This window comes from Palaemon carinicauda, chromosome 2 (genome assembly GCF_036898095.1).
Source record: "Palaemon carinicauda isolate YSFRI2023 chromosome 2, ASM3689809v2, whole genome shotgun sequence".
NCBI classification, from domain to species: domain Eukaryota; kingdom Metazoa; phylum Arthropoda; class Malacostraca; order Decapoda; family Palaemonidae; genus Palaemon; species Palaemon carinicauda.
Window position 1 is genome coordinate 138409443 of NC_090726.1, and position 16278 is coordinate 138425720.

Sequence of the window (16278 nt, forward strand, 5' to 3'; positions counted from 1 at the left end):
AAGAAAAAAAGATTTTAATTATGTTATATAAAAACTATGAAAATATTTTTAGTCAAATTAAGCATAGGACTGAGGGAAAATTTTATAAAATGTTGAAACCACATAAATCTTGTTCAAATGGATGAAAGCTTCTAATTTTTGCTAATTATTTTGTTTGAAATTGGCAGCATTGGTGTTTGATTCAATTCTTAATTATAGAAATTTAGTTATAATAATTCAACCTAGAAATATATTTTTGGAAGCCTATGAAAACTATAAGATTTGGAAGAAAAAGTCCGAATTAAAGGAGGAAAGAACTACAAATATTAAGATACCAATCAAGAAAACTTACGAATACGGAAAAAGAAAGGTGAAGTAAAAGAAAAAAAAAAGAATAATATAGTAATCCAGTTAAGAGATAAAAAAAACATTAAAGAAAGACATTGAACAACGAGCACGCATGTAACATTTTTCACCACTGAGGTAATTGTTGGTAGGTCTCCTTATTGTACTATTTTTCTCCGTAATATATCCATCCGTTGGTGTGTTTTCATGTAGGTATAATTGCTCTCGATTGGAGTGCACCTACTCCTACTCTTCAGGTAAGGCAATATTTTGCCAGTGTGTTATATTCACAAATCAACTGTAACCGGAAGTTCTTTATACAACTGCAAGCTAATTCATTCCTGAAATCAATATGAGCATAGTGCTTACACGTTTGAACCATCGATGTTTATACAATGCCACAAGTATGATTATAAGTCAATAGCTCATATCAGGCAAGAGTTGGTTTAACCAATCTGTCTTTGAAGTTGATAGACTAAAGAAAGAGCAGCACTTGCAGTTGAAAACTTCACTTGCCTATCTTTGTGCAATGAAAGTCACAGGCCAACTGTAGCCGTGAAAGAATAGCGTCGGATTATATTATCTTAACAATTGAAGTTATTATCTGAAAGTGGAATCAACAGATTATATTAGTAAAAATGTCAAGGGGTGTGTGCGTGCGTGTGTGTCTGCATGTGTATGCGCTTAGCCAGAGACAACAGTATTGACTCGGTCATCATCATCATCATCTCCTTCTACGCCTATTGACGCAAAGGGCCTCGGCCAGATTTCGCCAGCCGTCTCTATCTTGGAGCCTTGAAATCAATACTTCTCCATTCACCATCTCAGTAGCTGGTCAAAAAAGAAAAAGAAAAGAAAATCTTTCTTTTGTACCTTGGATTTATTAGAATGTGGTAGGTCGCAACTAGGGTTGAAAGGATTAAGATCTTTCTTTTAGACTTTAGATAGGATCAAGGGGCCGGAAACCTCATCCCCAAAAGACTTGCTCAGAACCGTAGGATTAACACTATCCAGGATCAACACCATTATGTAGAGACGGTGCGTTGTTAAACATATAAAAGCACATATATGTACACACTTTATCTGAGTGAATGTAAACATGGTCGAAATACTCATATCCATAATGTTATCTTGCCGGCCGTTACTAAGATAGAATCAATGTGTGTGTTAGGTGTTAATAGCAAAACATTTAAAATCTATAATCGTTTAAGCGTTGCTATTAAACTCTACTATTTATTGATAGAAATTTACTCGGTTATTAATTAATTATTTAATTGGCTAATTGAGAACACTAACTCCAAAATTTACACAGGAATTTCTTGTTTTTCAGCCTGCCCTCTGATTGTATATACTTTGACTTACGAACAATTTTATCAATAAGTAAAATCCTTTTAAAGGAAAATTCAGAAGGACATTTTGATTAACAGTGTTCCAATTCGCCATAAAAATACTCTACTGGCGAAGAAAGTCACAATGGATAAAAACTAAAGCTCGATGAAAATGTAACGACACATAAATATCACACAAAATTGATAAGAAAATAAGGAAAAAAATAAATTTGATTTCGTAATCTCTGATAACGAGGCTGAAGGCTATATTGTTTTGATAGATTTCCGATGAAGGCGAGGACGTTTATTGTCATTTATTAGATGAACTGATACATTTTTCTGTCCGACTTAGATGCTCTGACATATACTTAAGGTCTATTGCAAATGAAAGAAATCTCCAAGTTAATCTGTTGTTAAATTGGAACGCGTTTAACTCACATTTCACAGTTGCATTTAGAATAAAAGGAGTATTTATCAGTCAGTGGAGCCATTCATTTGGTAACTTAGACATTGTCACACAACATGATGTTTAGTTGTTGGTTGACGCATTTAGTCCCCATTTGCTTGCCATTCAGTCACTGAAGTTTACTTATCAGTTAAAACCTCATATAATAATCTTTGTTTACTGAAAACTATATGTAGAATAAAATCATCAAAGCAATATATAAAATCAAATAGGGTATTGGAAGCACTGAGATCATTATGTTTGATAAGATAACACAAGGGATGTTTCGGAATTTTTAACTAAATATTGGCAGTTCATGATAAGGCTCTTATTATACAATATATATATATCTATATCTATATATATATATATATATATATATGTATGTATATGTATGTATATCTATGTATATATATATTTATATATATTTATATATATATGTATATGTGTATATATAGCCTATGTATATATACATATATATATGTATATATATATATATATATATGTATATGTATATATATACATATATATGTATATATATGTAATGTATAAATGTAGATATATATATATATATATATATATATATATATATATATATATATATGTGTGTAAATATATATGTATGTATATGTATATTTGTATATGTGTATATATATATATATATATATATATGTGTGTGTGTATATATATATATATGTATATATATATATACATATATATATATATATATATATATATATATATGTATTATTCACGTAATGTTCCGTCCATAAAATAAATTTTGTTTTTTATTGCATTTGCATTTCAGAGTCGTGCCTATATTTCTAAGTTTCGAATAACCTTTTCAATCACGTATGTCTATGTAACAAATTTTTAAGCTGATAGTTTTCATCAACGGTCTTAATCAGGACTTCTTCAAATCTCTCATCTCACTGTTTTGTGTGTGTGTGTGTGTGTAGATTTTAACACGCGTAAAATTATATATCAAATACAAAAGGAACATATTAGGTTTCTCTTAAGCCTAGATTTTCATATTTTTGCACGTTAATACTAGCTCATTACGTTTTTTACTTTGTTGAACATAAGATCCTTTTGTTTTTTGTATGATAAAATTTTGCTTAAAGTTGTGCTCACATTCAATGAAACCATCTGATGTGTAGTTGGGACGTTTCCTTTACAGTCAAATAAATCTTTTTTATTCATAAAAACCGTAACTCATTCTTTGTATGTTATCGTTAGAATTGAAGAGATAAAAATAATAGGAAATGAAATAAGACTTTCATTTATACTATCGTGTTGGAATCTGCATACTTCGTGTAGAAGATAGCAGAAAATCATGTAAATGATGATCTAAGCATCAAATTTGGCACACTTGTTCACCAAGTCCTGCTTATAAAATCCGGCCGATTGACCAATTGAAAATCCAAGATGACGGCCATTTTTGTAGTAGGCCGAATTCCCCCCCCCCCAAAAAAAAAAAAAAAAAAATTACTGTTTATAATGTAAAATGATACATAAGTTTAAAGATTTTACTGTGTGTAAAGCACACCGACATATTTTTCTCACTAACTTTCTCAGTGCAGTTCCATGGTAAACCTTCAAGGGAATGAAGTTCTTGAAGGAGTGATTGTCGAGCATTACCGAAGCACATTGGTGACATCATTACTGTGAATCTCTGTATGGGGTTCAGTGTCAGCTAATTAGGAAATGTATGTTGACATTATACTGCAACAACATACTAATATTCAAAATGCTGTCTAACTAACTCGAAATCAGTTAGGCAGCCGCACCTCAATGCACAGGATATGGCAGTGTTGCAGAGCTGCAGGATGAAGGATAACGGGGTTTTAATTATCTAGTGGGGTACAGATCACACAAGACTTAGGATACTGTATGAACGATTGGATTAGGTGTAGGGCACGGTGCAAGAACCTAATTGTGTTCCATGCAGAAAAATGTCTATTATACATGTATGATTTGTATGCATGATTGAACATGTAGACATCCAGTCCCAAATTCAGCATGGAGCATCAAAATCTGACTTTTCTATAACACAACTCCTACAGTACAACTGCTTTATGAAATACAAGGAAGTAGTGGATGTTCACAGGCATTCCTAGGACCATGAAATACATTCTGTAGTCTACATAGTCCTGCATTATGCATGTGTTTTCCAAGACGAGGAAGACACAAATCCTCTGGTACATTGTACCTACTACTAGGTATTCAAGTTAGTTTCAACAGTTGTGCCTTCTTTATCGTAGGGCTCAATACTATTCTGTGCAGTATACTACAATCTTTTTATTGCAGCTCTGATCAGATTGTGGAATGATCTTCCTAATCAGGCAGTTGAATTGGTGGAATTGCAGCGAATGTTTTTATGTTGAACAGGCTGACATGAGTTTCTCTTTATAGTTATAGATGACATCTATTTTAACATTGTTACTGATCTTAAGACATTTTATTTTCTTTATTCATTACTTTTTCATATAGTTTATTTATTTCCTAATTTCTCCTTACTGGACTATTTTCCCCTTTGAATCTCTTGGGCTTATAGCATCCTGCTTTTCCATCTAGGGGTATAGCTTAGCTAATAATAATAATGATAACAATAATAATAGTAATAATAATAATTAGTAATAATAATAATTAGTAATAATAATAATTAGTAATAATAATGATAATAATAATAATTAATAATAATGATAATGATAATAATAGTAATAATAATAATGATAGTAATAATTAATAATTAATATTTAATAATTAATAATGAATAATAATTAGTAATTATTAATAATAATAATAATAATAATGATAATAATAATAATGATAATAATAATAAAAGGAGAAATGGCTCAGTAAGTTATACGACAGGATCCTAGAAATATCATCATAGCAATGAGAAGCAGTTGTTTCACAGTATGTCGAAGATTGAGTAATTTGTCCGTCAGTGTTGAGAAAGTCTTTTTTACAGCTACTATCACAGCTCAAATATTGTTCCAAGGTATAAGTGTGTCCATTTTTGTGTAAGATAAATTTGAGTTTCTCAAACTGGAGTCAGAAATAAAGGTTGAGAAAGTTCCAGAGCTTCGAGAAGCATATACTAATTTTCGACCTGCATTCATCACTCACAACCCCAATCCTCCACCAATAGCAAGCCAGTCCTCGCTAGCACCACAGTTGATCTTGTCACACTTGAAAGTAAGATATTCTTTGCTGGAGGAAGTCTTCCTCATTGAGGGTGTGGCTGATTTAGTCAACATAACAAGGTCATCCCACCATGCAACATAGAATTGTAGCCAACCATATAAAGTAAGCAATTCAGCAATGATGCCTTTGTAATGAGTCAAATCTCACTCTCATCCACAATTAAGCATGCCCCAACGAAGTTTCGTGACACAGTGGCTTTCCTTAACTCATTGCAGACACCTTGTCATTGCTGCTGACCAAACATTGTATGCTCTGGGGAAACAAATACAATGGACATGGCCTGATCATGGAGAGGCACTATTGGTGATCATGTTTGGTGGACCTCATACATAAATGTCTGCACTAAAATCAAAAGGAACTGGCTGGACAAGTGCTAATATGGAATCATAGCTGGCCTCATTTTGTATAGTAGGGTCTTACCTGTCTGCATCCAGTGCCACTAGGACAAGACAAGCACACCAGATCACTGCATGCACCTTGTACAACTTTATGAAAAGGCGTACTATGATTACTGCTCTTAAGTGTCTAGCATATCAGGTAGAACCTTTGAGGATTGGTTTGTACAACAGAGGATAGAGAGCATCTAGTTCCAATTCTGAAATCTGATACTGTACATGGGGCACACCATATTTACCCTGATCCGCTCCTTCAGAGGTGTCTTCATCTTGTACTGTGAAGCACTTTCATAACTAGTGACTTACTTCTTTGCATTTAGCAATGTCAATTATAAATGATGGATCCCAGTCCACCTCAGATATAATGTCACTTAATCAACAACAACCAGATGTGGCCAGAGAGTTTCACAAGGGGAACTTCGTCGTCAAGAAGTCCAGAAGAGAATTATCTGCCCTAATGATTGTTCAAGCACACGAACAAAGTAACAAAGTGATCAAAGGTGTTAGTGCTTGTAGGTGGATGGTCACTGGGTATGAAGTTAGTGATCTAGTAGCTAAGTATGAGGCCATGTCTGGTATAAAAAAATTCCACCTACAGCAGCAGACACCATGAGTAGACACTAATTAACCAGAAATCTTTCTGTGAAAAGATGAACTCACTCTCTACATTGATGCAGGAGATGGACAACCTATTCCCATTCTTCCTATTTCAAGAAGAATCAGCCAACCTGTTGGCGTGGGACAGGAAGAGCATTGCAGACCCAGCTCTAGTTGAAATGGTAGCTGCACATCACCTGTGGGGCAAAGAGCATTTCAAGTCATTAATGGAAGGGCTAGAAGATGAAGGTGATATTCCTTCTTATCATTCACTCAAGAAAAAAAAAAACATTTCTTTCTTCACACAAGAACAGGCTTGGATAATTTCTAGGGAGAACCCCCTTAAAGATAACTTTCTGCTATTCTCACAAATGTTCATCTCCTGTCAGAACAGCCAGTGTGACTTCCAAGAATTCTTCTAGAACAAGTATCAGTCACAAGCTGCAACTGCCAGTGGTAGTGGCAAGCTTTGTTCATGTCAGAAATTATAGATGATTGAAATTATTGAAGTGCAATCCATGATGAAGCTATTATTTCGATACTTCAGTTTTTCCCGAGTGATTCAACTTCCTTCACAGTGGGTTGTAAATTTCAGTTTTTGTCTCTCTCTCTCTCTCTCTCTCTCTCTCTCTCTCTCTCTCTCTCTCTCTCTCTCTCTCTCTGAAGGCAGATGTAATCATCTTTTATGGATCATCACTTATAAATGCCTTACCTCCAAGTACTTCAATGACATTTTATGACTTTGCTAAAGAAGATATCATACTGAAAGTGGAATACCATGACACCAGTTATGAGCAGGTGGAAGTAGTCTTTGATGTATACAAAAAATTAAGTCTGAAATCTGACACAACGTCGAGAAGGGTACAAGGAAGCAGAGGAGTGACAGGAACAAGTAAGACACCGATTAATTGGTAAAGCTTTCTTCGTGATGCAAGCAAAAAAACTGAGCTGCTTAACTTCCTAGCAGAGAATAGACGTGAAGCAGAGACGACAGTACAGTCGTGACAAAATGAGGAGAGGCCATTAGCAACACAATAAAGTCTCTGGATACAGTGTTCCCATGTTGACACGAGGAAGCTGGCGCTCGAATATTTGTACCTACCAGACACAAAAACTAACGCGATAATTGCTATTATTATTAAGGTCAATATCTGTGCTGCCATCCGTAAAGGAAATAGGTCTTGAGAAAATGTAGATTGCCATTTGGTCAAAGAGCCAAGATTCTATGGTTTCCAGTTTATGAGGTAGTTCCTGCAGTAGGGCTTCAGGAAGATAAAAGGAGCCCGTACTTTTATGCGTTCACTGGATGTGACGTCGTGTCTGCCTTCTGTGGGAAAGAGAAGAAAATTGCATGGTATACTTGGAACATATTTTCTTCCGCCAAGAAGGTATTGTGATCTAGTTGGTTTATTTATTTGTGTCTGTGAACATTTGCCTGTGAACAGGATTACGTCAAAACTACTTGACAGATTTTGATGAAATTGTCACTGTAGATACACCTTAGGACATGGACGACCCCATTGCCTTTTGGAGCTGATCCGGATCTGGATCCGGATTCGCATTCATCCATGTGTCTGCGGACAGGATTACGTCAAAACTACTCGACGGATTTTGACGAAATTTCCACCACAGATAGATCTTGGTTCATGGACTAATTCCATTAAATTTTCTAGATGATCCAGATCTGGATCCGGATTCTAGATCTCGATTTGCATTTTTCATAATTTTAAAGATAACTTCAACTGCTCGACAGATTTTGATGAAACTTTCACTACAGATAGATTTTAGGTCATAGACAACCACATTAAACTATGGAGATGATGCGCATCCAGATCCAGAACCGGATTCTATTTTATGTATTTATTTATTTGTCTGGGTGACTGTGGACCGGATTACGTCAAAACTACTCGACCGATTTTGACAAAATTTCTACCACAGATAGATCTTGGTTCATGGACGATTCCATTAAATTTTAGAGATGATCCGGACCTGGATCCGGATTCTAGATCACAATTTGCACTTTTCATCATTTTAAAGATAACTTTAACTACTCGAAAGATTTTAACGAAATTTTCACCACAGATAGATCTTAGGTCATGGACGACCCCATTAAATTTTGGAGATGATCTGGATCCGGATCCAGATTCTAGTTTATTTATTTATTTGCATATGCATATGTGGACAGGATTACATCAAAACTATTGGATGAATTTTGACGAAATTTTCACCACAGATAGATCCTTGGTTATGGACGACCCCATTGAATTATGGTGATGATCTGGATCCTGATTCTAGATCTGGATTTGCATTTTTAGCCATTTTAAAGATAACGTCAAAACTAGTCGACAGATTTAGCTGCTATTTTCTCCACACGTAGATCTTAGGTCATGGACGACCCCATTAAATTTTGGAGATGATGCAGATTTGTATTTTTCGCCATTTTAAAGATAACGTCAAAACAAATTGACGGATTTTGACGAAATTTCCACTACAGATAGCTTTTTGGGCTATGGACGACTACAATAACCTTTGACGAAGGGCAGAAATCTCTTGATTGCTCTTGTTGAAATTTTTCTGAAACTTTTGCTAATCTCATCCAGCATCCAACATTGATACGTAACCTTGATGTGTAGAGGCTGAAAAGATTTGTTGTCCTCATTTACTTCAGATCAAGTGCAGCTGCTAGTGTAAGTGAAGCAAGACTATATCTCTTTGCCCGCAAACAGAGGCCATACACCTCAATTCTACCAACACAGGCAACCCTCAGAGAATGTGCACAGCGAGTGGCCTATCAAGGTGGGATCATCTTGGGCCAGGCCTCCATCTCCAATCCAGACACATGCAGTCCTGCTGATTGGGGGTTGATACTGAAAGGAGAGACATGGTAGATACGTTAAGCAACACTAACCTCTATTGCAGCGAGTTGTAGGGAACTGACAGCGTGTTCCTATTACTAGAATGGCTTCAAAGGAAGATGTAAATGCTTACAGTCAGTGCTCCTTTGCCCATCACTCTGCCACTGTGTATGCGAGTAGTAGCAGCTGGAAGACCAGTGGCATGGTTTGAACATTGTTCTATAAAGCCAACGAAATGAAAAACGGACAATCTGGTGACCATATTAAAAAAAAAGAAATTAAAATCTTGAAAAAATATTTGTCATTTTACTTTATAAAGAATAAGATCTTGAAAAATATGTGTCATTCTGCTATATAAACATTAAAATCTACGTCAGTAAGCTTGAAAAGTTGGGAATCTGTATCGATATCATGCAAATCAGATAACTAAAAATATTTTTAAGCAAGACATCAACTTCGAGTGATTAATTTAGTGGTAATCTTGGATCTACACTTGGTCAATTGTTTAGATTTGCTTAGTATCACTTGCAGACAAACTGTCAAATTTGATGCTTGCATCATCATTTTCACGATTCCTCTAAAACTTTACTTTTATCTCCTGTACTAACTCAGATTTCATGAAACATGCTATTGTATTGCGTTTTTGTTTATAATTTTTGCTCTAATAAGAAATATACTATCTGACTAAAGCTCAGTAGTAAATCTTTACTTATAATTTGCATCATTCTAAAGCAGTGATTTTAGTAACAGAAACACTTGCCTACTCAAAGCAATGTTTAATTAAGGGAAACTAGATTATATTAGGCTAGAACATTTTTGCTAAATACCTTCACTTTCCGATAAAACATGCACCTACTTTTTTTTTTTCAAATACACGTAAAAAAGTAAAAAAAAAAAAAAATGAAATTCTAACCACAGGATTTATTCTTAATATAAAACGAAAATAGCTTATCCCATGACGGTAACCTGGTTGGATATGCGTGTCCTCTCACTTTGATTAATATCTGTCAAACGTGAAATTCATACGAAATCAATAAACTACTTGAATTGGCAATGTAAGACTGCAGGTAGCAGCTGATTTTGAAGAATCGTATTGATCAAAGTGTTAAAAAGTAGAACGACTACGGTTGAAGAAGCATAACGTTAAGTAATGCGAGTGTTGCTGTTAAAGTAACCAGTGATAGATGCAAGGAGATCTATGTCAGACGGGATAACTTACTTCCATATTATTAGCAGTGATGCTTGATGGAGTTAACTCGTTTTTCTTGGATCGGATGCATCTTAGACTTTATCAAGATATAAATTTCGAAAAAAATAGAAATTTTGAATCTCTCTCTCTCTCTCTCTCTCTCTCTCTCTCTCTCTCTCTCTCTCTCTCTCTCTCTGTCTCTCTCTCTCTCTCTCTCTCTCTCTCTCTCTCTCTCTCTCTCTCTCTCTCTCACTCTCTCTCTCTCTCTCTCTGTGAAATATTTTTAAATCTGTATCTTGAATCAAATAGAAATATAGTCAATGTTAATCATAATTAATTTTCCGGGAAAACGTGCATCGAGCAATATAAGTAAATAAAGTAAATAAAATAATTCAATTATAACAAAACCATACTAGCAATTTATATAGAATACCACACGCACTGAGGCATATTTTCCAACATCCTGCCTTTTGTTTGTTCTGGTGCTAGATTCTAGAAAAATATACAACATAGTCCTGCAGTTCAACCAGTAACTGTTCCTCATAGCTTTTTCATGCTCTAAAATGTTTGTAAAAGATTTACAAAACGCAGACTTGAGTTCTTTTCAGATAGTACTTGTCTGCTCGGATGCTTGGTTATCATATGCTTACTAATCTCTACTGTACTTTCTGAATGCCATTATTTAACAGCCGTCTGTCAGCGAGATGCTTTTCTGTTAAAAAGTAGGCATATCAATTTTTCTGATATGTGAGGTTTCATCATCCTTACTATAATCATATTCGTATTTGAATTGTGTATTTTTTATTATAATGTAGGTTCAATAATTTTAGGATAAATGAAGGATACATAACACATTTTTAAATTTTATTAAATAAACATATATTGAAAACTAAAAACAATGAAATCTGTATAGTTTGCGGCGGATACACGAACATTTTAATTGTACTATAAATAGGTAATAGGTATATGCGTGAATTATGTAAAACTTCAAATATATCCATGTATTCCTATTTGTATGTTTTGATATATATATATATATATATATATATATATATGCACCGAAGGTTCTACAATGATTGAATAAGAATGGCTATACACATTCATATACATATACATGTATGTATATGTATAATTGTAAGATGCCTTAATAATGACATTAGCTGAAGATAGTTCTAAATTTGAAACAAATTTTAAAATTTATAGTGTAGGAAAATTGCCCAATAAATATACTTTTTGCGAATATCACCATGAAAAGGAAAGAATATTCCGATACACGGAGATTACTTTCTTAGAGGGATTTAACTTGTGAAAGATTTTCACGTCTTGACACAGTAACTGAATACAATACTTAGATGCTAACCTAAATAATCCCTTAGTTATCTTTTACCACTGAAGTCATGATAATAGACCATGGCAGTTTTAGCTAACAGATTCTGATAAATCAGTTGTGAGAAGCTTTTCTCTTACGCATTGTTTTGAAAGTGAAGTCCATGTTTAATCCTTATTGCATACTTACTGCCTAATGATTCTTTAAAAGATAATTTAGTGAGCACTTGGAAATTACATACATTTTTACGAAAATTAAGTTTAGAGTATTATTGTCAGTAATGTTCGGAGTTTATCGATTTAAAAGTCACTCATTAATGGCAGAGGCAAGGGACAGTGACAATGCCCTAACTAGGAGGACAATGCCCTAGAGACAGACCATACTGTATATCTCGATGATCAGCGCCCTAGCCTTCTCTCCACCCCCAGGATAGTCTAGGCAATGGCTGCTGATGACTCAGTCGGTACAACTATAGGCTCCCCCATACCTTCTATCCTTAGATCACATTAATGGTGCGGTTCCAGACCCAAGAAACTATCGAGTTTGAACCTAAATCGAACCCCAGTCCAGGAGAACGCAAGGCAGGAAAGTTTCCATTAGACATCAAGAGATTTTTAGTGACATGGAAGGAATTTTGAGAGAGAGAGAGAGAGAGAGAGAGAGAGAGAGAGAGAGAGAGAGAGAGAGAGAAAGAGATGTATTGTCAAACCGAGAACGATCACAGAATAACAAAAGTAGTTGTTGGGGTACTGTTTAATCATATATTCATATTGTTCATGAAATAGAGAAACATTCTTTTCATAGAATCCAGTTTTACCTGCTTATTTTTTTTTTTCTTGATGATCGTGCGATATAATTATGGACAAACTTTATCAAGGCTGATTTTCTTGTTTCCAGTTGTGTAAGGCATAGTGAATTGAATGTTCTTGTAAGTCACTATACTGAGCTGAAGCATTGGGAATTATAAATATTGGCTAGAGAAAACACGAAAAGAAACCATATGACGAATAAAAGTCCTTTCCCTAACTCACATTGGAGGAGTAACTAATTCAGCAGTTGTGGTGTCATCCGAGGGATGATGGTGGTGATGGTCATGTCCTCCAACCGATTCAAGGGCTGCCATGACGCTGAAACCTAAAGCTAGGGCGAAAAGCTTCAAATGTCCATTGCCTTCCTTTCCCCTCTCTCTTTCAAGCACTTCGCAGAAAGTTACGTACAAGATCGTCCCTGCTGATATTGCTTGCAAGATTGCAGGAACAAGGACTCCTGCAGAGGTCTCTAATTCAGCCGTATATGATGATATAAGAGCTCCAATTAGACCTCCCACTGGAGAGGCCAAGGAAAATATCGTCATTGACAAAAGAAAGGGTTTCATCGTCACACCCACCTCTAGCATCTCCATGGACATACTGAATGATAAGAATATCTTGTGTGCGGAGAGAGCACCGAACAGAACCCAAACGTCTTGGCTGTCCGATTCTAGACCAACGGACATACCTTCCATGAGTCCGTGAAAACTCAATGCAATGATAACGATCGCAGTCCCAATCAGAGATACGTTTCCATCGATGACTGGGTTGTTTGGATGTGTCTCTGAATTTTGGGAGAATGACGCATTCCTTGTAGTAATTATACCATCTGTATCAGGTTCAAAACCTCCATTGACACAACCACTTGCATCTGCGAAGACGGCAAGACTTGATACGGATCTCCGACCAACAAATGACACTCTAATATCGGAATACCTTCTTTCAACCCTCATTTTCTGTGCCGTTATCTTGGCTTCTTCCACAGTCGTGCATTTATGGGTGGTTAGCCTCATGTCACGAGCTTTTCTTTTCCGTTCGTGGTATCTATCGATGCATGAATGTACGGTTTCCTCAATGAAATACACTATGAAGAAACCTAGGCAAATTACAACTTCAGCAAGTGGGTAGTGTGAGTGCCCCAGATATCCCATTTCCATGGCGTAATCGAAGCTTTCCTGCGTTTCGGGTAGCATATGAAGGAAAACAATGGACATGAGAACGCCTGCGCCAAAGCAAAGACATCCGCTCAAACCGATCTGCAAAAGTGAAGAAAAGTTTGCGAGCATGTTTTATTGTACCACTGAAAAGGCTTTTATTACCTAATCAATTTGGAATATTATCTTTTTAAAACCAATATATTTGTCAAAGCATCCATAAAACACTAGATATCAACTGTGATCACAGGTTTAGATTAAAATAAAGTACTCGATATATTTTTCAAAACATATTCTTTTGATATTATTGGTTTATTTACCTGTAGGATTCGTATTTTAGCTGATATTCCTTCCCGCCTATTTTGAAATTAAATGTTGCCAAATTTTACCATATATCATTATTATCAAAAGTATGAAATAGTTAGAGAGCTAGCTTGAGTTTAATTACAGTATTGTGTACAAAAAGTCATATGATGGGTTTCCATAGATATTAGAAAAGTAACAGAGAAAACCCATTTGTATAGTTGTGCATTCCTGGCGTTAAGGCGGGGCCGGTGTCCAATTCCCCCCAAATTCACATTCATTTACACTTTAGCGTACAAGTGGGAACTTATCCCATGATACAAGTACATGTTGGTGAGTCATTATAAAAAACTCACGAAGACTTTCGCTGGCGTTACTATTTAAGAAGGACCTTTTTAAGAGATTAGAAGGGAAGTTCATGTGCACTTTGGTGTACATCAAAGAAACATGGCTCTTTTTGTGCCATTGTATGCAATTGTAACCAAAATCATGCTGATGAATGGGTATTTTGAACTATTCAGTTCTGTCATATCCAGATAAAAAAATATATTTTTTACTGTTCAGTTCTGGTACTTTTTTTGTTAAGAAAGGGGTCTTTTGAATTGTTCATTAGTGTTATTTTCCAGATAAGAAAAGGGTCTTATTTTTAATTTGATGTACAACTCAAAAATACGTTGGTTCGAATCCTGGTTATATGGTTTTCTATATTCCAAAGATATAGTAAATTCGATATCGATTGGGTATTTGTAACTTAATATTATTGAGTATTGAATCTGTAAAATTATTGACAACCTATCATACACGTGCACCATTAGCTGTATCTATCTATCTATATATGTACATGTATCTATATATATATATATATATATATATATATATATATATATATATATATATGTATATATATATGTATATATGTATATATATATATATATGTATATATATATATATATATATATATATGTATATATATATATATATATATATATATGTATATGTATATATATATATATATCTGTATATGTATATATCTGTATATATATATATGTATATATCTGTATATATATATATATATATATATATATATATATATATATATATATATATATATATATATATATATGTTAACAGAATTATACAATTCAAGTACCCTTAGAAATCCCTGTCAAAAGTAGTCTTACCTGTGTGTAGTTGTGACTCAGATACTTTTTGAAGGCTTTTCGCACAGCGAGAGGCAACATAGACATTGAAAACGTAATTACGAACATTACCGACAGGGCGACTGCTTTATGTCCTTCCAGACTCAACATTTTGAACTTATTTAAATGGGATTTACAACGTCAAATATTCTTTTATCTTTTTGTGCTGAAGGTAATTTGCGTCCTGCGCAGCCAAGACTTGTAGATCTCTCACTTTCTGGAAAGATAAAAATTAATGTTAGGTCTTAATCTACATGTGCCTCTGATATCAAAATATTCAAAGCCTAAATATGAAGAGTAAAACGCATTAAAGCGAAAGTTTTGCATTGGCTCCCGTGTAAGTCATCACTAAAATAGAAAGCTATGAATTATTTTGCTTAGATTCTGTACCTCTTTGGGGTCATCGTTAGGAAGGAATTTAAAATTTGGGGTATTAGTAGTTGTGATTTATTTACCCAACTTGCCGAAACTTTAGTAATACAAAATATTTAACAAAAAAGGAAAGAGAAATCATTGATGACTTTAAAAACATCATAATCCTCTCAGCCTTTTTGATGATTATCTATTCGTCTGATAATATGGTGATGATGATGTTAGGTCGACTCACACGTATTTGGACCACGGGATCTATGCTTCGGCAACCAGTAAAATGATATGGTCTTATTACCAAAACAATCTTTCGTCCTAACTAAAAAAGATTAGTTTCTGCTGTTGTCTATATTTCGTGTGCAGCTAGAAATAGTGTTCTCCATTCTTTTCTTAATTTGGTTTCCACAACAATTTATAGATGTATTTCTCTTTTGGTTGTCTAAATTATCTTCATTAACTATTAAACTTTTTATTTGCATCTAGATCTTTTCTTTTGTTTTTATGTGTCTTTTTTTTTCTCACATCTGAGCCTTTTAATCCGTTGAAGTCTGGTCACCAAATATCAGCTCCTTTGGTTTCTTTCATGTATTTAAAACAAGTTTTAAATAATAATGATTGATATATGTAAAGAAGGACTAGGTACGATAGGGTAAATACAAAATAACTGCTTATGCAATTTTTTTTTGAAGTGTAAATTGGTAAAGTTCATAATACTTTATTATAAAACAAAATAAGTAATATTAGCTCTATGTTTATACTATAAATCTTACT

The 16278-nt window shown here is 34.4% G+C and overlaps 2 protein-coding genes and 1 long non-coding RNA gene across 8 annotated transcripts in view; 1 reads left to right on the forward strand and 2 right to left on the reverse strand.

The window, feature by feature from the left end:
• Positions 1-882, reverse strand: part of LOC137627339 (zinc transporter ZIP2-like) — a 4800-nt gene extending 3918 nt beyond the window's left edge. The window contains exon 1 of one of the 6 annotated variants that reach the window (XM_068358425.1): positions 841-882. The gene's annotated coding sequence lies outside the window, so the exon portion shown is untranslated. The other 5 variants (XM_068358430.1, XM_068358444.1, XM_068358436.1 and 2 more) reach the window with 5 other exon arrangements.
• Positions 1-16278, forward strand: part of LOC137622169 (uncharacterized) — a 170691-nt gene that overhangs the window by 127137 nt on the left and 27276 nt on the right. The window lies entirely within an intron of this gene.
• On the reverse strand, positions 12543-15249 carry LOC137622160 (zinc transporter ZIP1-like). Its single transcript, XM_068352598.1, has 2 exons — positions 15121-15249; positions 12543-13738 (listed from the first exon to the last, which is right to left on the reverse strand). The coding sequence occupies exons 1-2, from the start codon at positions 15247-15249 to the stop codon at positions 12701-12703; spliced, it is 1167 nt and encodes a 388-aa protein (XP_068208699.1). The 3' UTR covers positions 12543-12700.